The sequence below is a fragment of the Chlorocebus sabaeus genome, chromosome 23, assembly GCF_047675955.1.
Source record: "Chlorocebus sabaeus isolate Y175 chromosome 23, mChlSab1.0.hap1, whole genome shotgun sequence".
NCBI classification, from domain to species: Eukaryota; Metazoa; Chordata; class Mammalia; order Primates; family Cercopithecidae; genus Chlorocebus; species Chlorocebus sabaeus.
Window position 1 is genome coordinate 73,575,776 of NC_132926.1, and position 25,269 is coordinate 73,601,044.

A 25,269-nucleotide genomic window follows, 5' to 3' on the forward strand; every position below is an offset into this window, starting at 1 on the left:
AAATAATTTAACCAGTGGAATGTGTTTCTATTATATATATATCTTTTAAAACTACAATCATGTATCTAGGGGAAAAATCTATTTAGGAATAAGAGGCTGTTTCAATTTTCTGAAGTTTTGTTATCATCTAGCACTTGCCAGCAAACAAACGATAATTGTAGTCAAAGTATTAAAATGTATCTAAGAAATTGTATACATTAAGTTACTATTTTATGTGACTTAATTATATGCAGTTTTAGCAATTTAACATTCCAACTCATGGTGAGCAGTAGAAATTTCTGGAAATAAGTCACTGTAGGCTTTTTTCAGAAAAAATGGTACAAAAATAATAAATGTTACATTACTAAATTTTGAAATCTGGCTATACTATCAATTTTTAGGTCTTTAAAAATAACTATGTAGAGTACTATCAGGAAAATGTTGGAGCAGGCAGCTCCAAAACCCTACCTCTCCGTAAAAACATTGAAAAACAAGCCTAAACTATCAGATCCAACTTTGTCAGAACTCTGGAAACGTCAAAGGTTTATAGTAACCAAAGAAATGCTGAGACAAGAAAAAGGCAACTGAAAGGTGGAAGGAATACTTTGTGGCTTTTTTGCTTGCCTGTGCCTCACCCCTTCCCCAGCTTGGCAACAGTCTTGAAGATGACAGTCCACATTCCCAGTGTGGGCCCAGATCCCTGGTTTTTTTTGGGCAAGCTTTTGGGCAAGCTTCTTTGGGCAATAGATTATGGTGAGACATACAATTGACCTAGGAAAAAGAGCCTGGGAGAGAGTTATTATTTTTGTTTTGAAATTAGGACAATCAGCCTCAGTGTACAGAAGGGAATTTAGAAAGCCGCATGCATGCCCAGGGCAGGACATATGTTCAGGAAAGACCTAAGAAGACCATAAAGTTTATCACTATGTGCTTGCTAGGCCCAGTACAAGCAGTAAGTAAAGGCCAAGGCAGAGTTGTGAATGGTATGGCTAAGTCTTAAAGGAATATCCCAGCATAGAGCCAGTCTGCAAAGACTAGGATAAGTGCTTTTGTTTTTTTGTTTTAGTTTTGTTTTTAAGCTTTGACATCCAAGGAAATCTCTTTCAAAATGCTGGCTGAATGCAAGCTAAGCCTTGATTAATCAAAAACAGTGAAGCGTAGGGAGGTGGGGAGAATCTAATTTCCCAAGTTACCACGTTATAATCTAATGTTTTAATATTTAGTTTTCAACAAGAAATTACAAGGCATGCGAAGAAAAAAGTATTGCTCATTAAAACAAAAAAGAATAAATAGAACCCATTCTTGAGGAAGCCTGGACATTGGATTTACTAGATAAAGATTTTAAATCCATTATCTGAAATATGCTCAAAGACATAAAGGAAACCATGGCCAGAGAACTGAAGGAAATTAGGAAAATAATGTATGAACAAATAGAGAATATCAATGAAGAGCTAGAAATTATGGAAAAAAAACCAAATAGAAATTCTGGAGCTGAGAAGTATAATAACTGAAATAAAAAATTTACCAGAGGGATTCAAGAGCCGATGTGAGCAGGTGGAAGAAAGAATAAGTGAACCTGAAGATAGGACAATTGAATTTATTGAGTCTAAGAAACAGAAAAAAGAGTGAAGAAAGGTAAGTAGAGCCTAAGAGATGGGTGGGACATCCATCAACCAGAAGAGCATTCACATTTTAGTAATTCCAGAAGGAAAGGAGAAATAAAAGGGGCAAGAAGAATATTTGCAGAAATAATGACCCAAATTTCCAAAATTTGGTGGAAGGTATGCATCTATACATTCAAGAAACTCAGCAAACTCAGGTAGGATAATGTCAAAAAGATACAAACTGAGACACATTATAGTCTAATGTCAGTAGTCAAAGACAGAATCTTGAAAGCAGCAAAAGATAAGTGACTCATCACATACAAGCACTTCTCAATAAGATTTACAACTGTTTTATCATCAGAAACTATGGAAGCCAGAAAGCTGTGGGCTAACAATATTTAAAGTGTCAAAAGAAAAAAAAAGTCAAGCAAGAATTCTGTATCTGTCAAAACTATTAAAGAATAGGGGGCCACTCAAGGGGACATTAAGATATTTCCAGATAAACAAAAGCTAAAGGAGTTTGTTACTAATAGATCTGCCTTACAAGAAATGCTCCTGGGAGTCCTGCAGGCTGAAATAAGATACCACATGGTAAATGAAAGCCGTATGAAGAATAAAGAAAACTGATAGAAGTAACTACATAGAAGTTGAAAGGATGGAAAAAGATATTCCACACCAGAAGAGAGCTAGAATAGCTGTTTTATTATAAAACAAAACAAAACAAACAAAACAAAACAGATTTTAAGTCCAAAGGGATCCAAGAGACAAAGAGAATTATTGTATATTGATAAATATGTAATATTAATCTGTCAGGAAGATACAGCAATTATAACCACATATGTACCTAACAACAGAATCCCTAAAATATATATAGCAAAAATTGAAAGACTTGGAGAGAGGAATAGACAGTTGTACATTAATCATTTGAGACTTAAGTAATTCACTTTCAATAGTGAATAGCACAACCAGGAAGAAGATTAACAAAGAAGTAGAGGATGAACAGTACCATGAACCCATTGCACCTAGCAGATATGTACAGTACACTCAAGAACAGAAGAATACACATTCTTCTCAAGTGCACATGGAACAGTCTCACAAATAGACCATATGTTTGATCACAAAACAAGTTTTATACATTTAAAAAAGATTGAAATCATTCAGTATGTCTTCCCTAACCATAATGGAATGAATCTGGAAATCAATAATAGAAGGAAAATTGGAAAATACTCAGATATGTAGAAATTAATTAACAGAGCCTTGCAAAACCAATGGATTATAGAAGAAATTACAAAGGAAATTAGAAAATATCTTGAGATGAGTGAAAATGAAAGCACAACATTCCAAAACTCAAGGGATGTAGCAAAAGCAGTGCTCAGAGGGCAGTTTATAGCTGTAAAAGCTTACATTAAAAAATAAGATCTGAAAGCAGTAATCAAACCGTACACCTTGAGAAATAAGAGCAGACTAAACCCAAAGTTCGTGGAGGGAAGGAAATAATGATCAGAGCAGAGATAAACATCATAGAGAACAGAAAAGCTATGGGAAAAAAATTACTGAAAACCAAACTAGCTTCTTTGAAAAGATTTGAAAAAACACTGACAAACTTTTAACTAGATTGACTAAGAAAAAAATACTCAAATTAGTAAATCATAAATGAAAGAGTAGACATTACTACTGACTTTATAGAAATAAAAGGATTGTGTGAGAAAACTATGAATAACTGCATACCAACAAATTGGATAGCCTAGATGAAATGGAAAAATTTCTAGAGATACAGAAACCAGAAAAACTGACCCAAGAAGTAGAAATTCTGAGTTCCAGCTACTTAGGAGCCTGAGGCAGGAGGATTGCTTGGGCCCAGGAGGTTGAGGCTATATTCACTGCACTCCAGCTAGGGCAATATAGCAAGATTCCATCTCTTAACAAAAAAAGAAAAAGGTAGAAAATCAGAATATATTTGTAAAAAATAAGGAAATTTAATTAGTTAAAAAAATTTCCAATGAAGAAAGACTAAGGACCATAGCTTTAGTGATTAATGTTTTCAAATATTTAAAGAAGAATTAACACCAGTCCTTCTCAAACTCTTTCAAAAAAAATTGAAGAGGAGGCAAAACTTCCTAACTTATTCTGTGGGGTCAGCATTATCTTGATTCTGAAGCCAGCCCAAGACCCTACGAAAATGAAACTACAAAACAAACAGAAACCAGCTACAGACAAGTATCTCTAATGATTATGTAAAAATCTTCAAAATACTAGCACACTGAATTCAGCCCCAGATTAAAAGGATTCGACACCATGACCTACTATGATCTATCCAAGGAGTACAAGGGTGGCTCAACATACAAATATCGATTGATGTAATATACCACATAAAGAGAATGAAAGGAAAAAAAAATCATCTTAATTGGTGTGCAAAAGCATTTAGTGAAATAAGCAGCATTTCTTGAAAAAGCAAAACAAAATAACCTATCAAACTAGGAATAGAGTGATGCTTCCTCAACATAATAAAGACCATATGTGACAAACCCACAGCTGACATATTCAGTGATAAAAGATGGACAACTTTTCCCTTAAGATCAAGAATAAGACAAGTATGCCTGCTTTTGGCAATCCTGTTTTACATTGTGCTGGAAGTTCTAAGGAGCAATTTGGCAAGAAAAAGAAATAAAATGCTTCCAAATTGGAAAGGAAGAAGTAAAACTATTTGTATTCGAAGATGACATTATTTTATGAATGGAAAACCCTAAGGAAACCACAAAAAACCCATTTGAACTAGTGAATGATTTCAGCAGAGTGCCAGGATACAAAATCAAGATACCATAAATCAGTTGTATTTCTGCACACCCCAAAAGAAATAGAATCCAAACGATTTCATTTACAACAGCATCCAAAACTATAAATTTCCCTTTAAACACTGCTTCTGCTGTATCTCATAAATTTTGATAGTTTTATTTTTATTTTCATTTAGTTCAAAATGTTTTAAAATTTCTTCTGAAGTTTCTTCTTTGACCCATGTGTTATTAAGAAACGTGTCATTCATGTATACCTATGTAACAAACCTGCACATTGTGCACATGCACTCTAGAACTTAAAAGTATTATTTTTAAAAAAGTGTTATTTGAATCACTGTTTTGGGAGTATTTTTGTCATTTTCCTGTAATTGATTTTTATTTTATTTCTATTGTAGTCTGAGAGCAGACATTGTATAATTTTTATTCTTTTAAATTTGCAAATGTGTGTTTTATGGCCTGGAATGCGGTCTGTCTTGGTGAATATTCCATGTGAGTTAGAGAAGAATATGTATTCTACTACTGGATGAAGTGGTCTCTAGATGTCCATTATATCCAGTCAATTAATGGTTTTATTGAGTTGAACTGTGTCTTTACTAATTTTCTGCCTGTTGGATCTTTCCATTTCAGATAGAAGGATATTAAGGTTTCTAACAGTGAATTTATCCATTTTACCTTGTAGTTCTAACAGTTTTTGCTTCACATATTCTGACACTCTTTTGTGAGATGAATACATGTTAAGGATTATTATGTCTTCCTGGAGTATTGTCCCTTTTATCATTATGTATGTCCCTCTTTATCCCTGATAACTTTTCTTCTTCTAAAGTCTGCTCTGTCTGAAGTTACTATAGCTATCCTCCGTTTTATTTTAGTTAATAATTGTAATTCTTCTTTAAGCATTTCTGAAGGATTGCTTTTAAGTACTTTTTCTCTCAGTTTACAACTCTCTTAATTTACAGTTTTATTCACTGTCCAGATCACTTTTGAATTCATTGAAATATTGAAATTTTGTTTGCTGCCTAATTTTTGTGAATACTCTTTTGACTTTCAAAAGCCTTTTAAAAGAGGAGTTTTGGGTTCATTTCCAAATTGAGAAATTTTGCATATTTCCTACATAACTCTTATTCCTCACATGCATAGCCCCTCCCATTATCAGTATCCCCCACCGGAGTGATACATTTATTATAATTGATAAATCTTCATTGATATATCATTATTTCCAAAGCCCATAATTTATGTTAGGGTTCACTCTTGGTATTGTACATTCTATGAGTTTGGACAATATATAATGACATGTATCTACCATTATAGCTACAGTATATAGTATTTTCGCTGCTGTGTTCTGCCTATTTATTCACTCCTCCCCTCTAACTCCTGGCAACCCCTAATGTTTTTATTGTCTTTGTAAACTCTTCCAAAATGTTTATGATTCCAGTTGGAATCATGTAGTATGTAACCCCTTTAGATTGGATTCGTTCACTTAGTAGTATGCAGTTAAGGTTCTTGCATGTCTTTTCATAGCTTATTTATTTTTAGCAATGAATAATATCCTATTGCCTGTTAGGTACCACAAGTTTGTCCATTCAAATACTGAAGGACATTTTGGGCATGTCCAAGTTCTGGTAATTATAAATAAAACTACTATAAACTTCTGTGTGCAGGTTTCTGCATGGGCATAATTTTTCAACTTTTTTGGGTAAAAACCAAGGTGCATGATTGCTGGATCATGTGGTAAGAGTCTTCAGCTATAATAATGACTTCATTTATTTCTCCTTCTAGGATCTGTCATTTTTTACTTCACATATTCTGATGCTCTGTTGTTAGGTACATATGCTTTAAAGATTTCTAAGTTTTTTTGGAGTGTTTACTCCTTTATCAGTATATCATGTCCCCCTTTATCGCTGATAACATTCTTTGCTTTGAAGCCTGCTCTGTCTGAAATTAATATAGCTACCTCTGCTTTCTTTTGATTAATATTAATATGGCATATCTTTCTTCATTCATTTACTTTTAATTTATATATTTCTGTCTATTTAAAGTAGTTTTCTTGTAGACAATGTAGAGTTGGGTCTTGTTTTTTTGATCCATTTTGACAATCTTTTAATTGTTGTTTTTAGACCACTGATGTTTAAAGAGATTATTTCTGTAGTTGAATTAATATCTACCATATATGTTAATGTTTACTATTTGATCCCCTAGTTCTTTGCTAATATTTTTGTCTTCCATGCTTTTTCTGCCTTTTGTGGTTTTAATTGAGCATTTTAATGATTCATTTTTCTCTCTTTCTTAGCAATCAATCATAGTTGGTTTTTTTCTTTTACTTTTTAAAGTGGTTATCCTAGAATTCACAATATACATTTACAACCAATTCAAATCCACTTTCAGATAACTTTGCACTGCATCACAGGTAGTGAAAATATCTTATAATAACAAAATATTTTAAAATTTTCTGGCTGGGTGCAGTGGCTCATGCCTGAAATTCCAGCACTTTGGGAAGCTGAGGCAGGTGGATTACTTGAGGTCAGGAGTTCGAGACCAGCCTGACCAACACGCAATACCCCATCTCTACTAAAAATACAAAAATTAGCCAGGTGTGGTGGTGCACGGCTGTAATTCCAGCTATTCAGGAGGCTGAGGCACAAGAATTGCTTGAACCTGGGAGGCAGAGGTTGCAGTGAGCCAAGATCAAGCCACTGTACTCCAGACTAGGGACAGAATGAGACTGTCTCAAAAATAAATAAATAAAGTTTTTCATCCCTTATTTTATTGATACTATTTATTTCCCATATATATGCATATATATGTATGTATATGATGAAATACATCATTATTATTTTGAGCAAATTGTTATCTGCTAGCTTAATTAAGAATAAGGAAAATAAATGTTTTTATTTTACCTTCATTAGTCTTTCTCTGATGCATTGTTTCTTTGTATAGATCCAAGTTTCTGACCTATGTCATTTTCCTTGTTTCTGAAAAACTTCTTTTATCGTTTCTTGTGAGGCAGGTCTAGTGGCAATAAATTCCCTCATTTTTTGTTTGAGAAAGTCTTTATTTCTCCTTCACTTTTGAAAGATAATTTCACAGGCTATAGAATTCTAGGTCAGTGGGGTTTTTTTCACTCGAAATTTTAAATATTTCACTCTACTTTCTTCTTGATTGCATGGTTTCTAAGGAAAAGTTAGATATAATTTTTATTTTTGCCCCTCTGTAGGTAAGGTGTTTTTATCCTCTGGCTTCTTTCTAGATTTCTTACTTTTTCTTTTCTTTTATTTTTTTAACCTTTGATTTCTTGTAGTTTGAAAATGATATGCCTCCTAGGTGTAGTTTTTAGTTTATTTGTTTGCAGTTTTCCATCATTCTATTCTCTGAACTTCTTGGGTCTATAGTTTGGTATCTGATATTAATTTGGGTAAATTATTAGTCATGAGTGCTTCAAAAGTTTTTCTGTTCCTGTCTCTCTTGTCTTAGTATTCACTTGTGACTTATGTTATACTTTTTGTAGTTGTTCTCTGGTTCTTAGATACTGTGTTCATTTTTTCTCCTTTTCGTCTTTTTTCTCTTGATTTTCAGTTTTGGAACTTTCTGTTATATTCTCAAACTCAGACTTTTTCCTTAACCATGTCCGGTCTACTAATGTATATTTTTATAGTGCTTATTGGTGCTTGCATGTTGTCTACTTTTCCCATTAAAGCTCTTAGCATATTAATCATAGTTTTAAAAAATTTTGGTCTGGTAATTTCAACATTTCTGCCATATCTGACTCTGGTTCTGATGCTTTTTTCAGTCTCTTGAAATTGTCTTTTCCTTGTTAGTATGCCTTTTAATTTTTCATTGAAATGTGGACACGATGCACAGGTTGCGTGTCCCTAATTCAAAACTCCAAAATCCAGTATGTTCCAAATTGGAAACTTTTTGAGTGCTGACATGGCACTCAAAGGAAATACGCATTGGAACATTTCAGATTTTGGATTTTCAGATTAAGCTTGCTCAACTGATAAATGTAGTGCAAATATTCAAAAATCTGAAAAAATTCAAAAATTAAAATGCCTCTGGTCCCAAACATTTTGGATAAGGGATACTCAACCTATACTGGGAAATGCAACTTTCCTAAATGGGCCTTCAGTAATATAGTGGTTAGGTGTGGGGAGACGGGAAATGATCTATAGTTTTAGAATTAGGTTTTAGTATTTTGGCAAGTCTGTGCCACTGGGCTACCTTTACTAGTGTTTCTTTTTTTCCCCTTATGCTTAGGTGGGCTAGGATGGCTAGAGAGGGCTGGAGTTTGTTATATCCCTTTCCTTACATGGAAGGCTATAGCTGGCTGGAGTTCAATATTTCCCTTCCCCTAGGAAGGTTAGGCTTTGACAAAACTCCCACGGGTTAGGCTCTGGTAAAATAGTTCCTCCTGAGGACAGACCTTGTTAAGAATAATAGAATCCTCTGGCGTATTTCAAAATGGTTACTTTTGTCCTCTCACTGCTGTATGCATGAGGTGATTTCTCCAGTATTCACCGTGAAGACCTGGTAGAGCTCCTGTAGATAAAACTCACAAAAGTATGAGTATTGTCTTATAACTAGGTCCCCCTGGAATTTTTAATTATCAGACTTATCCATGCTGTGCCTCCAGTATTTTGGCAAATGCAGAGTTTAGATTCTCCTACTCTAGTCCTGGTTCCTGCTGAGGTTTCTGGTAGTAGTTTCTCTTCTGGTGAGTTGTTCTTCTCTGTATCTGCCTGTCTCTGCAGTTTTGTGGCAGTGGTTTGGTCTGTGTCTTCATTTCTCTGATGGATCTAAAAAGAACTGTTAATTTTTCAGTGTGTTTAGCTTTTTATTTTTTGGAGCAGAGTGGCAACTTCTAAACTCCTTACATGCCAGACTGAAAACCAGAAATCTTTTCTTTTAAAGCAAGCATTATAGTTACTGAATGATCATCCTTATCTTGTTTATGTTCAGTTTTATGCTTTATTATGTGGAAAGCCCAAGATATTTCCCAAATCCCTCTAACTTGGATGGTCTAGAATAGGCCTTACTGTAGGCATAGTTCTTGCTCCCAAGGTACCATCTTTTTGGTGTCTCAGCTGGACGCCAGGGCACTTACGAGGATTTCTCCCTTTTGACAGGGTAGAGTTCCAGTGTCTCTAGCACTTTCTTCCTGGATAGATAATTTTTTACTTAAAAAACTTGTATTCGGTTAGGCGCAGTGCCTCACGCCTGTAATCCCATCACTTTGGGAGGCTGAGGCAGGCGAATCATGAGGTCAGGGGTTTGAGACCAGCCTGGCCAACATGGTGAAACCCCGTCTCTACTAAAAATACAAAAATTAGCTGGGCATGGTGGCGGGTGCTTATAGTCCCAGCTACTTGGGAGGCTGAGGCAGGAGAATTGCTTGAAACTGGAAGGCAGAGGTTGCAGTGAGCTGAGATCGCGCCACTGCACTCCAGCCTGGGTGAAAGAGCAAAACTCCATCTCCAAAAGAAAAAGAATTGTATTCTATTTCTATGGTTTTTAGATAGAGTACTAGTTGTGCTAGATTTAAGGCATCCTAATGGTTATGCTTTTGTAGGGTTTGGTTGATGCCCTCTGAATCAACCAAATTCAAATTTTTCTGTGGGTCATAGACAAATACAACATTGAGAAATTTAAAGACTGTCAGCCAAATTGTAAATATATCAGTTATAATGACTGACTTTACAATGCTGGGATAGTCTGGAACTTAGGACATTTATGGATGGTGTAATGGTGTTTAGTGCAGATAGGCACTGATTTAGGTCCGGTCTTGCTGGTTATATCCAGTGATGTCTAAAACAGAGTGTCAGTTTCTCCAGTGAGAATAAATGATAGTTTTACTCAGTAGTAGTAAATCATAATAGCTTCTCCTGTGAGGCACTGTTCCCCATATCTAACTTTACCTCACATGCTGGTAATTTCTACATATGCCATCCACGTGGTTCTCATCTTTGTGTGGTTATCCATGTGGCCTCTATGAAAAGTCATTTCCTTATAGATAAAGCCAGCAAAGCTACTTTTCAATGTCAAAACACCATGTAGTCAGTTTAAATTATTTTACCAGTCTGCGGCGCTGTGATTTACGGGTCTTAACTTGAAGCTGTACCAACTTGTCCACACACATTGATGTCTGAGACTTCACCAAAAACCACACTTATTCCTTCTGTTAATATGTAGATTCTGTTCCTTTATTTCTCCATGTTTCTAGCTGGTGTACTAACTGTTGAGGTCTCATGGGGCCTCTTCACTGCACAGGATGTTATCAAATTGATAAGTATGACAAAGAAATAGTGACGGAGGAGCAAGATGTCAGCTTTAGCACTCAGAAAATCTAAGGTGGAGAATATTGCTTACAAACAGTGCTAAATGGGATTGTTAACCTGACTCTGGAGTTTGGCTAACTGACTAGTCATTGACTAGGCTAACCAGCAGAGTGGCCCCAAATGGAGAAGTAAAGATTGCTTGCTCCCTGTGTGCAGTTTATTCACAAGGGGAAGAAGTATACATACGAGCTGAAAATATCCAGTTTATTAAATACAGAATAATCAGTGGAGAGACTGGGAATCAGACTAGTTTGGCTTCCTACAGAATGAGAAAACATTTTCCCCTGCCATGTCTGTTTGTATTTTTTAAAAAACTTATTCACTTTTGACTGTTTATTGCTGATTCCTTGCTATCGAAGGTAAGGATTTAGCTCACTTATACTTCCTTCCCTGTGTATTATCCTCTCATCCTTCTAACATAATTCTAATTTTTGTTAAATAAGTATTCAGTGTTTACATTCTATAATTATGTACCTATCTTTTTTTCTCTAAAGCATTTTGTTTTCATTGCAATTAATAAATGTCTTTTTATTTCTTTTTTTTATACTCTTAACACTAATGAAGACCAAAGCTTTCCTCCAGTTGCATTAGTATGTCTATATGTGAATACTTCGTTACATTTACTGCCCTAAAGCAGATTTGCCTGGGATAGTCTAGTCTGGACTTCTCATATACAAGTGTGATTGCATTAGTGGCCATCTTAGTATCTTACCACCGTTATCCTTAAGATTTCCATTCTCTTGCTGTTGGATTAGATCTTCTGTTACCCAGATGTCATGTTTTCTTTCCCTTGGTGTATTCTCATGTTTTATAGAACACAGATTCCAATTCCTTCCTGATACAGTGTATATGGGAGGTAAATCTTTTGATAACTTGTATGTCTGAAAACATCTCTAATTCTACTTTCACACTTAATTCATAGTCTGAATCCCAATCACAGAATTCTAGGTTAGAAATAATTTATCTTCAGAATTTGATGGCATTGGACTGTTGCTTTCTTTTACTTTTGTTAAGAAGTTTGGTGCATTTTCATCCTAATCCTTTCTATGAAGTTTATCTCTCTAAGTCTGTAGAATCTCTTTAAACTCGTGTTTCTGAAACTTTATGATGATTTGCATTGCAGTGTATCTGTTTTTGTTATTTGTGCTGGACACATGGATAAGCCCTTTCAGTCTGAAAGTTGATACCCTTTCATTCTGGAAAATTGGATAGAAATATTTCTTTGAATTCCTCTGTTTTCACTGAATAAACTTTCACAAATCCCCATATTTTCCCCATTGTGCTTTGGTTCTCAGCTATATGTGGTATACCCCAGTCCAAAAACCCTATGTTTTGCTCTCCCCAGAGATTACATTTTTTTGGCATTGTGGGAAAAAAGGCAAGGTCAGACTGTGCAGTAATGGGGAGGTGATCTGAGGATTTAACTACTTTTTCAACAGACTTTCAAGAATTCTAGTATTTTTAGCCCCAACCTCAGCCTCACTGCCAGACATATGTGAGTCTGTTGAGAGTTCTTTAGTAGACTTCTTTGCTTTTCCCACTGTTGGCTTTGGATTTAGTTTGCTTAGGTATAGTGACATGCCATTGTACATTTGTTGTAGAAATATATATGCCTCTTTTAATGAATTCAATACAAATCTGATATCTAATGAGCATGATGAATACTAATGAAAAATATTTCAAGGTATCTGCAACAGTGATATATGAAGTAATCTTTGATTTCTATTGCTTACAAAGTCTCAGGTATTGCTAAGCTACTGTGGTGTTTTTCATATAATAAGGAAAGGCTAAAGTTCAGTTGGAGGATAACATAAAAAATGAACATGTACTTTAAAAAAATCTGCTTTCCTGAAACCCCTGAATTCTCTCCATGGGCCAGTTAGAACCCACAAATTAACTGTGGAACTTAGTAGTGTATGAGGCCACAATCATAGTTTCTTGTATTTGCCCACTTAAAATGAGCTTCTTTATAGTACAAAATCCTGATCAGTCTTTTCATTCATTTAACAAATATTTATTAAGTGTCAACTAAGTGTAAAATACCAGGCACCAGAGATACCTTATTTAATAAAATAGACAATCTGCTGGCTTCATGGAGTTTACATTTCTGTAGGAATATGTTATTAGTAGTAGTGCAGCCTAGATTATAATAATATAGTTTATATCTATCACCACCTCTGGAAAAGTAACTGAACTCACATGTATTTCTGATGTCATTACTTTAGTTGAGACAGAACTTGTAAGTTTTTTTTTCTTATAAAAGCAATGTTTGTTAAAAAAAATTGGAGAAGATTCATAGGCAGAAGGGAATAAAAACTCATGCACTAATCAGAATTAACCACTGTGAACACCTTGGTATGTATTTCAGTCCCGTTTCTGTGCACAAATACATATGTATGCATTTATGCATAATTTCTTTATAAAATTGGATTATACTATAACAGCTTACATACATTTTTGTCACATGTTTGTTCCAATTTTAGTGGTTGTATAATACTCAGTCTTATGAATATGTTATAATTTATTCCTTTAAGTATTATTTTTTTTTCTTCACTATTAAGACACAAGAGAGGCTGGGTGCAGTGGCTCACACCTGTAATCCCGGCACTTTGGGAAGCTGAGGTGGGAGGATTTCTTGAGGCCAGGAGTTTGAGACTAGTCTCGGCAACATAGTGAGATCCTAGCTCTACAACAAAATTTAAAAAGTAGCCAGGTGTTGTGGCACACACCTGTACTCCCAGCTACTCAGGAGGCTGAGGTAAGAGGATCTCTTTAGCCCAGGAGGTTGAGGCTGTAGTAAGCCATGATTGAGCCACTGCACTCTAGCCTGGGCAACACAGCGAGACCCTGTCTTTAAAAAAAAATACTGGAGTAATAAATATATAATTTTGAACTGTTAAGGAATACAGATACCTTGGCGGGCTTGTAATATGAGTTGGTTGAAACAGGGAGGTACATTAGAAGGTTAAAAATGTTTATACATTACTGTTTTAAATTATGGATTGCTTACATTCTATCTTATTTTACAAGTAACATAAATATTTAACTCTGACATGGTTATTTTCAAAAAATTATATGAAAATCTCACTTGAAATATGTTGCCTTTGTTATTTTTTGAGCATTCAGCTAAATCTGTTTGTTTACAGCTGGGCTCAAAATGCAGAGAACTCAAAGATATTCATTTCGGCCAGTGTTACAAGATCTCAGATGAAGGCATGATCGTCATAGCTAAGGGCTGTCTGAAATTACAAAGGATATACATGCAGGAAAACAAATTAGTAAGTACTTGTTATCATCCTTGTGTTGTTCATTTTATTCCTAACCTTTGAATTCTTTCAAGTTTATTTATAATTTTTTTCTGCTTATTGTCTTGTGATGGTTCAAATACTACTTAATCAAAAGCAAAAATTCTTTTAAAGTGATGATTTTATAAATTGATCTTTTAACTGAATAGATGGTGTTTGTGTGTGGTACCTGCATGTTAAAAATCCCTCATTAGCATGTGCTAATGCATCTTTTCTAAATGTGGACCGTGAACTAACACTGGTAAATTGGAAAAATCGAATTTGTTTGTCTATGGTTGTAGTTCTTTCTGGTATCTCTGGGGATTATAATAATTCTAGACAGTTAGAAATTTTTTATTGTGCAGAAAAATGTACTCTTGTAAAATAGAACCTTTTACTTAGTATGATAAAAAATGGGATTCAATAATTTAGAGTATATAATATGGGCAATTACATAGATTTTATATTTTAAGCATGTACATGGATAACTCAGACGCGTTTAATGTATTATGCTTAAAAAATCTTACAATTTTTTTATTGAGAGGTAATTAACATAAAATACATTTCAATACTCTTTAAAGTGTACAACTCATCAGCTTTTAGTATATTTACCATGTTGTGCAGTCATTACCAATGTCAAATTTTTGAATATTTTCATTACCCCTAAAAAAAAATCCTGTGCCCATTAGCTATCACTCCCCATTTTACCCTTCTTCTAGTCCCTGTCAACTGCTAATTTACTTTTTTCTCTATGGGTTTTCCTATTCTAGATATTTTGTATAAACAGAATCATGTGATACATAGTCTTTTGTTTCTGGTGTCTCACTTAGCATGTTGTTTTCAAGGCCCATTCACGTTTACCATGTATCAGAGCTTTATTATGTTTTATGGCTGAATAATGTTCCAAAGCATTTACATTTTTATATGATAGGTACATCATATCAGTTAAAAGAAAAAGTTGTCACTAGGGGGCACCAGTAGGAGTTCTTCAAATTGAAAAATAGCTTGTGTACAGTCATGGGCCATGTAACAATTTTTGGGTTAACAGTGGACAGCATATATAATAGTGGTCCTGTAAGATTATTACACTGTATTTTTGCCTTTTCTATGTTTAGATACAGAAATACCGTTGTATTGTTGCCTACACTATTCAGTACAGTGACATGCTGTTCAGCTTGACAGCTTAGGAGCAATAAAAGCTATAACATACAGTCCAGGGCTTTCTGTATGCTCATAGAATGTTTAAGTACATTCTGTGATGTTCACACAACAAAATTACCTAGTGACACATTTCTCATAACATTTTCCTGTCATTAAGCAATGCATGTCTGTATTTGAAAATGTTGTCAGGGTAGTCTTGAATGTGTAATATACCACAAAGAAGACTTGCTTTTTTAGTTGTATTTCAAAAATGGAGACATCTTTTTATTGCCCCTTGGAGTTCATAACATTTAATAATTATTATGTGATAATCATTCTTGAGACAGCAGGATTTTGTAAAGATAAGTTAGGTCTGTGTTAGAGACACTGAATTTTTGAATACTGGTGTTCACTCACTTGCATTGTGACCCTGGGAAAGTTACTTGAGTTCTTTACACCTCATTTGTAAATGAGGTTATTGATCTCTGTTTGCTAGTTATAGTTTCGAGGATTAAATGACACCTTATCTTTAAATTGTCTAGTACAAACTCTGACTTACAGGAGACATGTAAAACATAGTAGTTTTTATGGCATCACAACTGTATTTGTTATCTAACTTTTGGTTTTCACTTTACATTCAAGGTAAATTAAAGGATGGTGATCTCAATTTAGAAGATTTCTATTTCTCAAGCAATAGGATATTTGTTGACTCTTATTTTTCTTGTTGAGTAAATGTAAAAAAATAGTTTTATTGGCACATCAAACAATTTTTAGCCAGTGATTTCCCCAAAAAGCAACTGTTTATGTTTTGAAGGTTCTTGTTATGTTCACATTAGTTTTTTCCCAATATTTTGGTACATTAAAAAGATGTTATATACTTAAATGCGAAGGGAATCAGTTTTGTATTTAGTTTTTTTATTAAACATTTTCATTTCATTGGAAATTTGAGGTAATTTTGCTAAGTCTTAAAGGCTAATTCACTACAGTTCTTCCCATTTAAGTTTCTTAGAAAAGGAAATTTAGAATAATTTGAACTCTTTATTGGATTATTGAGATATTGATACCTAACCTCCCACTGGAAGTTTGTATTTTTAAAATTGATGAAATAAGGAGAAATATTTAAATACTTGCAAAGCCACAATTTTAAGTAATTAGAATGTTTTTACTTTGACACGTATTCTAGTAATGTAACAGCAAATATTTTAAATTAGCAACTAATACAGGTATGTACAGAGAACACTGTCAGAAAGAATACCAAAAGAATTTCGCCTATGCTTTGACAAATACTGATAATCAGTCAAATTATTTTGCTAATTCTCTTAATAAACTGAATCTTCTCCAAAGGGTATTATAGTTTAATTGCATAGTCTAAAAATAATGGTAGCATAGTTTTCGTATAAACTTTGCTGACTTAAACTATCAAGCTGTTTTGATAGTATTTGAGTATACATACATCTTTTCATATTATATCTTGGCCTTTAGATGGCAGCATTGTCTTTGTGTATTTCTCTGACATAGCTTTTGTGTCCTTGATGTAACTATAAGGATATAATGCCTCTATAAGTTTCTGCTGATGGTTGCTGCTGATGTTATGGTTTATTTTACATTTTTGTTCTTTATGTAACCTTAATGGGAAAATTTCTTCTTAAGTTATTTAAAAAAATTGTATCTAGAATGCTACAGGATGATCTTACCATTTTACACAAAGTAGTAAGATAGTAGAACATTTTTATTTGTGGCACTGGTTTAAGTAAGATAAACTTTAGAATAGGGGAAAGATTCTTGTGTTTATGAGGTAGAAATTTTATTCATATGGAAAGTGAGGACAATGATATGCCTTTAATGAGTTATAGTGAAGCAGAGGACTGAGGACTTAGATGTAGAATTTTTTTTCTTTTTGAGACGGAGTTTCGCTGTGTAGCCCAGGCTGGAGTGCAATGGCGCAATCTCAGCTCACTGCAACCTCCACTTCCTGGGTTCAAGAGATTCTCCTGCCTCAGCCTCCTGAGTAGCTGGGATTACAGGTGCAAGCCACCATGCCAGCTAATTTTTTTGTATTTTTAGTAGAGATGGGGTTCCACTGTGTTGGTCAGGCTGGTCTTGAACTCCTGACCTCGTGATTTGCCCACCTCGGCCTCCCAGAGTGCTGGGATTACAGGTGTGAGCCACCGCACCTGGCTTTAGATGCAGAATAGTGAGACAAGTGTCATGTACCTACATAGGTATAGTTTGCATTTGCTGTAAAACTCTTATGTTGACTATACAAATAGATTTGAGGAGTACAGCTGCAGTGAGAGTCTAGCATATTGTATGTGTCTCTCTCTTCTAGTGATAGGTTTTATATCACTTCTGAATAGTGCATGCCACAAAACTATTTTTAAGTTGTATTTAGTTTGAGCATATAGTTATTAATGATCTAGAAACCTCAGTTAAGTATATTTCCTCTGCTTCTTTAATTTCCCTGTACCAGATTCTGCTTCTCTACTTTTTGGACAGAGAAGCTCTTTGGGTGGCTTTTTATTCCGTTGTAAAATGATGAGGTCAGATAGATTACGTGTCATTTGTTATACAGGCTGATGTTTTAAAGTACTGGAATTTTATGAGTTATTCCAAAAATAGCTTCTGTGCTATGTCCTATGTCAAAGCATTTTTGATGTAGATCTGTATGTGTTTTGTGTGTATTTGGTCTATTTTTTTACATTTCGTACTCTGAATAATTGGCCTGTAAACTATTATAGATTACTCAGTTGTCAAGAAAATAGTAATGTACTATGAATAGATTTCAGAAAGTTATAAGGAAATGATTAAAGTTTCCTAATTGAAAGTTGATTTCTTGAAAGTTAATTGTGAATGTTTACTTTTCAATCTCTTAGTTGATATTTTACTAGTTTTATAGTTCTGTGACTTCTCTTAGAGTCCTTTGGCTGCTGCTGTAACAATCTTGTTTTAAATTTTATCCTTTGGAGACTTACATGAATGATACAGGATCAAATTCACCTCTCCAGGCTTTCCCCCCACCCATCCCCCAGGCTGAAAGCATTTTAATGGGAGATGGAGGCAAACACCATTTTTGAGTTGCACTGAACTCAGTTAAAACCTTGATGCATACTCACATGACTTGCTTTAGTTATCTTAATTTTTGCACTTTGTTTTGCCTCCTTGCAGAAAGGATACAATACTACTTCATACATGTTCTTATGAGGATCAGACTAAATGAGATTAAGAGGTAAAGCACCAAATGGGTTCCATTGCCACAAAACACAAGAAGGCTTCAATAAAGGTTTTTATCCTCTCCTATCAGGAGAGAGGATATTGAAGCCTATTATTTGCTTTCTGCAATTTACTAATTTGAATTGGGCTGTATCAATGCCTAGTATCACCTAGTCTGATTTTACCTGTTAGCCACTGACAGTTTAATTTTTTTTTTCTCTTTGCTGTGATTTGAGGCTGTTGTAGAAGTTAGGTGAAAAAATTGGTAGCCATGTTGATAATAAACTAGAGTAGTATATAAGATAAACATTTGTATCAAGAGTTTAAATAGCAGTAGTTAATTCAGCATTATGTGAAAGCTTCCATTTCCTGACTCTTACTGTTCACCATAGAGTTAATATATTAATGGGTTTATACATAAGAGTTAATATATTAAGGAGATTGGTTGTCCGCAACCGTAGCCCCCCTACGATACTCTTTATGTCTTATTTCTCAAATATTCCTTGTGAAGTGAGTTTAATTGTAATACCAGACATAAATAATTTACATTTTTGAGGGATTTTGTACAAAAGGGCCAAGTACTCACTTTAGCCTCCAAAATCATCCAGAGTATATACTTGCCTTCAGTGTTCTTTCCTCTCCTAATGGATGGAGCATTTACTTAAACCCAGAATGGTAGTTTCCAGTGAACAGAATACCTGAATGTGGCATTCTAAAGGAGGTGACCGAGAGATATTGAACCTTATCTTATTATTATCTCTGTCCATTTGGGTTGCTGTACCAAAATACTATAAACTGGATAACTTATAAACAACAGGCATGTGTTAGTCACAGATCTGAAGGCTGACAAGTCCAAGATTAAGGCACTGGCAGGTTTGGTATCTGGTGAGGGCTTACTTTCTAGTTCATAGACACCTTCTCACATGGTAGAAAGGCAAACAAGCTCCCTGTGGCCTATTTTGTAAAGGTATTAGTCCCATTTATTAGGGCCCTGCCCTCATGACTTAATCACTCCCCAAAGATCCCACTTCCTAATACTATCACTTGGAGGTTACGATTTCAGCATATGGGTTTTGGGTGTACACAAACCTTTAGACTATAGCAACTACATTTCAGGATTTTGCTGTCATTTATTGGTAATAGAAAATATTTAATACAAGTTATCTTTATTGAGTATTGTTAATTTAGCAGGTACTATGCTGTTTTGTATAATTAATCCTCATAACTACCACATGAGGTAGCTATTTTTATCCAGTTTTACCAGTGAGGTAATTGAGGCATAAAGAAGTTAACAACAGGTAGCTGTCAAAGTCAAAATTCTAACCCAGATCTGTTAAGATTCCCAAACTTTTCTTCGCTAGCCCTTTGGATTGCATGGATATATTACCTGTAATGCTAATCCACACACCTTTGAACCAAGTAGCAACTTCCAAAAGACATTATCTCCCTTTAAAACACTTATTGACCAGTGCTGTGAGACATCAAAGGAAGAAGTTAATTATTAGCATAAGTAGAAAATCATTTTTTAGGGTGGTAATTGATTGCAGGAGAAGCTGCAAGTACCAGCAGAAGTGTATTTAAAACTTTTTCTAGGAAAATTACTGAAATTATCAAAGAGGAAAGCTAGTATTTAGTGTTGATCTTAATCTTATATGAATATGAATATAATTAATAATAGAATTGCAGTATTTTATACAAAGCTTCTCTGTATTGCAAACATGGTGTTTTATATTTTTGTGATATTTCGATTCAGAAGCTAGTAGCATTTGATTTTTGTCCAGAAGATTTAGTGGCAATTTTAATGAATTCATGAACTGATAAGTCTGTACTCTGTTCCTTAACATTTGTTTCAGATGTTCATTCAGTTCCATTAACATTTGAACAGTTACTATGTTCCAGGCACTGTGAGAGGTGTTGAAGAATTAAACAAGAGTTACACTGCCAAAGAGAGAAGATACTGGTCTCATGATAGTGCTATAGAAAAACCAATTGCAAAAATAGTTATTCTTATGTGAGGGATAAGGAAGGAATCTGAAAATCTTATAAATAGTAAGTGATATTTGAACTGAGTTTTGAATTACATATAGTGATGTGATGAATATGCAAGCAGACATATTTTAGGGTAAGGTAATTGCAGTAATGGGAAAGAGCATTAACAAAGATAAAACATCAGAAAAATATGGGAAATGCTTAATAAGTGGTGAATGTTACAGTGCCACTAGGTTGATAGGCTGGATAGTAGGGAAGTATTCATATTTGGTCTGGAAAAGAAAGAAGGGACCGGGTTGTTAAATTTTTTTCAGTGTCATGCTGTGAAATTTGAAAGTCTCTAGGTAATAAGAATTATAGCATGAGATTTTAGCAAGTGTGAAATGTGATCAGATTTTAATTCTTGTTTTATTTTCCTATTTTGAAAAATTAAGAAAAATATAGAATACAAAAAGGAGTAATAACAGGTGTATGCCCATCACCTGTAAATTGACAGTTGTTAACATTTTATTAAATTTGCTGCTGCTGCTGCTTGAATTAATAAAACAAATAAACTTCAAGTCTCTGTTGTCTTACATTCATACTGTTGTCCCATTGTTCCCTTCCAGAGCAACTGCTATGATGATGTAAAGTGCTTTAAAAAATACTTTAATATGTATGTGGATAACCATGACATGTGGTATTATTTAGTTTGTGGTCACATGTAATTTATATCTAGTGTCGTATGGTTAAATATCTGGTCTCACAAAGTATATATGAGTCTACAATTTGCATGTTTACTTTTATTTTTGAGATCTAGCCATAATGAATATAATTCATTCTTTTTCATTGTTAGTATTCTATTATATGTATAAATCTCCTGGTTATTCATTCCCTGTTGAAGGTCACTTACATTGCTTCCACTGTTTTACTATCAGAGGCAGTATTGCAATAAAATTATTGTATAAATCTCTTGTGCTCATCTTCAAGAGTTTCTCTAGGGCATATACTAGAAGTATATATAATATGGCACTAAGATATGTACATTTTCAAATTTTTCTAGATCATGTCAAATCACTCTCTACTGGTAATTGAAATCATGATTTAGAGATGTATCTTGCTGATGGAGTGTCAACTCTTTTGAGGGCCAGGAGTATGTACTCATCTTTTTATTCATCCCTCCTAGTGTTGGAATATAATAGACATTCAATAAATGTTGGTTTAGGGACAGATGGGTTACTACTGCATTGAGCATGCTTTAAAAAATGTATCACTTCAAATATTTTGACGACATATTTTATTAAATAAAAGCTTAAAATAGTTTAAAGAGTCAAACATTTTTTCACTTTTCAAGTAAGTAAATTGTTTTGACCTAGTTAGCACATTAATGATGCCATTCTTTGTTTATCAAATTTATCCAGCCAAAGTCACTAATGTACTCAAGGGTGTTTTTTTTTGGGATAATTGTCTTTAACAACATGCACTTCTGATCAACTAGAATATAATTCTTGTCAGAATTATGTTGACTTGTACATTCTTACTGTTAATGAAATCAGTTTTATTTTGTTAAAGTGGTATTTGAAAGATCTAGTTTCAATTAAAACAAGGTTTTTTTTTTTTTTTTTTGTTTTGTTTTGTTTTTTTTTTTTTAAAGTAGAGACAGGGTTTCACTATATTGCCCAGGCTGGTCTTGAACTCCTGGGCTCAAGTGATTCTCCTGTCTTGGCCTCCCAAAGTGCTGGGATTGTAGGCATCAGCCACCATGCCTGACCTAAAACAAGTTTTTTGACAGTTTAATTTCATTCTGAAGAATAAATACATTTTTACTCATTTTAAATTCTTTGATAGATCTTATCCTCTTACTCTCTTTTTAGTCTATTGGTATCTTTCTCTTACGGCTGTTTTTTTGGTTGGTTGTTTGTTTTAAAATCAGATATGTTGGCAGGAACATAAGTGAGTTATATTCTATTATTTGAAGGCATAAAGAGCAATAAAGAATGAAGGTGTATTTTTTCTTTCCCTGTGTGCCAGTGTCGTATAGAAGACAGGCAGTGACTTGGATGATATCCAAACAATTTTTCTTTGGAATGCATTATTTTTTACCCAGCAGATTTACCTGCTTAATTATATTAGTTTAGTAATATTAAAATTAGTTCACAAACTCTGGGGACTCATCAGCTGATGATAGGAGATGACCAAATGCAAATAGGATCTCAGGAGGAAGCTAGCTTAGTATTAAAAACTCAGATAAAGATATCCCAGTGTGAATAATGCAGAATTTGTTATGGTTAAAAATAGGAAATTCCAAATAGTATTTAAGTATTCTTTAAAAATATATTTTTTTCTGGATCAAATTCTAGAGTGCTTCTTTTGGGTTTAAAATTTATAATTGGTAGATTATTTTTAGTGCAATTCTTTTGTTAGTGCTTTTTTCCCCACATATATAGTCTGTAGTTTAAGTCCTGTTTTTTTAAAATAAAAATCTAATTTTTATTTGCTTTCTTTTTTGACTACCTGAAAATCAGAGATTTGAAACAAAACAAATTATCTCTAAGATACAAGTGTGGAAGTGCAGTGTTGGGCTTTGTGCTCAAGTGTTGGCCACAGGAGATAGTGGGTTGAGATAGACTTGATTCATTAGGCTTAGCAAATAGAAATTTTATAAGGGTTAGATGGTAGTGGTGTGCTAGTAGTACATTTAGCCTATCATTTATGAGAATATGTTCCTGAACTACCTTTCTAGCCTGTCAGTCAACAAGTGAAATGTATTATTTGGATCTAGGAAGAAGTTTTGACTTACATTTTTGTCCACAGTAATAAGGTTCTAGGGTTTTAGGATATCCAAGACTCAATAATCCCAGTTATTTCAGTGACTAGGCTTAAAGGAAGGAGAATTGGAGAATTAGCCTTTTTTCTTTCCTTCTTTTCTAAATAAAGATTTGCCTTTCTAAATATAGTTTACAGACTTCAGTTGAATCTGACTTCCAGGTAATAGGATGCACTTTTCCCATCATTTTATTGTAGTCATTATCACAAAGATACGTTATTGTGAATGTCCTATGGCACTTGGGCCTTTGTCAGACAACCCTGTCTTCAGGCAAAGATATACAGGCGATATTTCTATCTAAACCTGTGTTAAGTACTGTTCCTATTAGTGTTGCAGATTTTGCTTACTCATATTAGGTTGGTTGTCTTCTTTTACTGTCTTTCTTGAAATTATTTTCAAAGGTTTGAACATAAAGTTACCTGATAGGTAGTAGAAGGATGAATAGTCATGTGAGTTTTGGGGTGGATTCTTTTTGTTGTTGTTGTTAGCTATATCATCTAGATTTTAATAGCCAATAAGTTTAAAAGCCAGGTAAGTCTATACTGTTTTGATACTTTTTTTTCCAACCCTTCTTCTGTTGCATCTTAGTTTGTGTAGCCACATCTAGGTTGCAGACTATATCAGTATAGTATTTTTCTTTAGTGGCTGCCATATTTCATTATTTTGGATTTCTATTGTATGATGGTAGAAGTACTCAAGTTACTTCAGGAGAGTTTGGGGGTAAAAAATTTGTAGTGTCTGTTACCAGATCTTCATTGGCTATTTTTGATTGGAGCATAAAATCTAGATGGTTATCGTTCACTTAATAAGACATATAAATAAATATATTGAGACTGTAATACAAAGAAAATAGTTGTAAATCAGAGTCCTTCTTACTGAACTATAGTTGAGTGATTTTCTTTTATTTTCCGTTTTGCTGAATATCTTTGAGAATATAAAGAAGAAGGCGTATAGTTATATTCGTTACTGCTTAAATGTCCAAATGAATGCCTAGAGGTTATAAAATTATTTGCATCATGTTTTGCTAGCTTTTCATTTTAACTCCTCTGAGAACATGATAAAATTTCCTTATCTTTTTACTAGGTTAATATTTACTGTAAGTATTTGAAGATAATTTTGTAGTTTTCTATTTCATACATTTTAAATTGTTGCAGGACACAATTTAATATACACACATATACTCTTATTCCGTTAGTATACTGATAAATCTCTGTTTATCGTATATAATTGTAGGCAGTTTCATTATGTAATCTAGTATACATTCTGTAGTTTTTCATTGTTTTAAGCTTTTTTGTGTGAAGAATTTAATGGAAAAAAGTATGAAAGGTTAAATATACATTGTATATATTCCTCTGAATTCACTCATGATCTAAGATGTTTCTAAAGGTTGACTCTTACTGATCATATCTACAATCCAGCAGTGTTCTTTCCAAAATACTGTTTTTGTCATTTCAGAATGTGTAGTGGCTCATTTCAAAGATTTCTTCAGTTACTAGTCTCTGTCTCATTACTTTTTTTTTTTTTTTTACTTTCTATACTTCATTTATCATTCTTCTTCTTATCTTTCTTCCAGAATGTGTTCATTACTACCTTCAAGCTCAGGTGAATATTTTTTTTTTTTTGCAAATACTGTTTGAGAATTACCTCACATTTTTTACTTTCCTGTATTCTGTCAGCTTCCTGTATTTAGTTACTTCTTATTAATCTGTTGATAATTTTTTTTTGTTTGTTTTTTGAGATGGAGTCTCACTCTGTTGCCCAGGCTGGAGTGCAGTGGCATGATCTCGGCTCATGGCAACCTTTGCCTCCCAGGTTCAAGTGAGTCTCCTGCCTCAGCCTCCCGAGTAGCTGGGACTGCAGGCGTGCACCACCATGCCCAGCTAATTTTTGTGTTTTTAGTAGAGACGGGGTTTCACCATGTTGGCCAGGATGGTCTCGATCTCTTGACCTTGTGATCTGCCTGCCTCGGCCTCCCAGAGTGCTGGGATTACAGACGTGAGCCATCATGCCTGGCCAAAAATTCTTGAGATAAGGAAGGAAGAGTTTCTTCTAAAATCACATTTTAAATGAGACACATGTCAGTAACTTTAAACAACCATTTATACTTTAATATGTACGTAAAAGTATAGCATTTAG

The 25,269-nt window shown here is 34.0% G+C and overlaps 1 protein-coding gene across 1 annotated transcript in view; it reads left to right on the forward strand.

The window, feature by feature from the left end:
* FBXL17 (F-box and leucine rich repeat protein 17) overlaps positions 1 to 25,269 on the forward strand; it is a 537,807-nt gene that overhangs the window by 19,898 nt on the left and 492,640 nt on the right. The window contains exon 4 of the mRNA XM_008014095.3: positions 13,851 to 13,982. Coding sequence (XP_008012286.1) covers positions 13,851 to 13,982 — 132 coding nt within the window. The remainder of the gene's footprint in view (positions 1 to 13,850; positions 13,983 to 25,269) is intronic.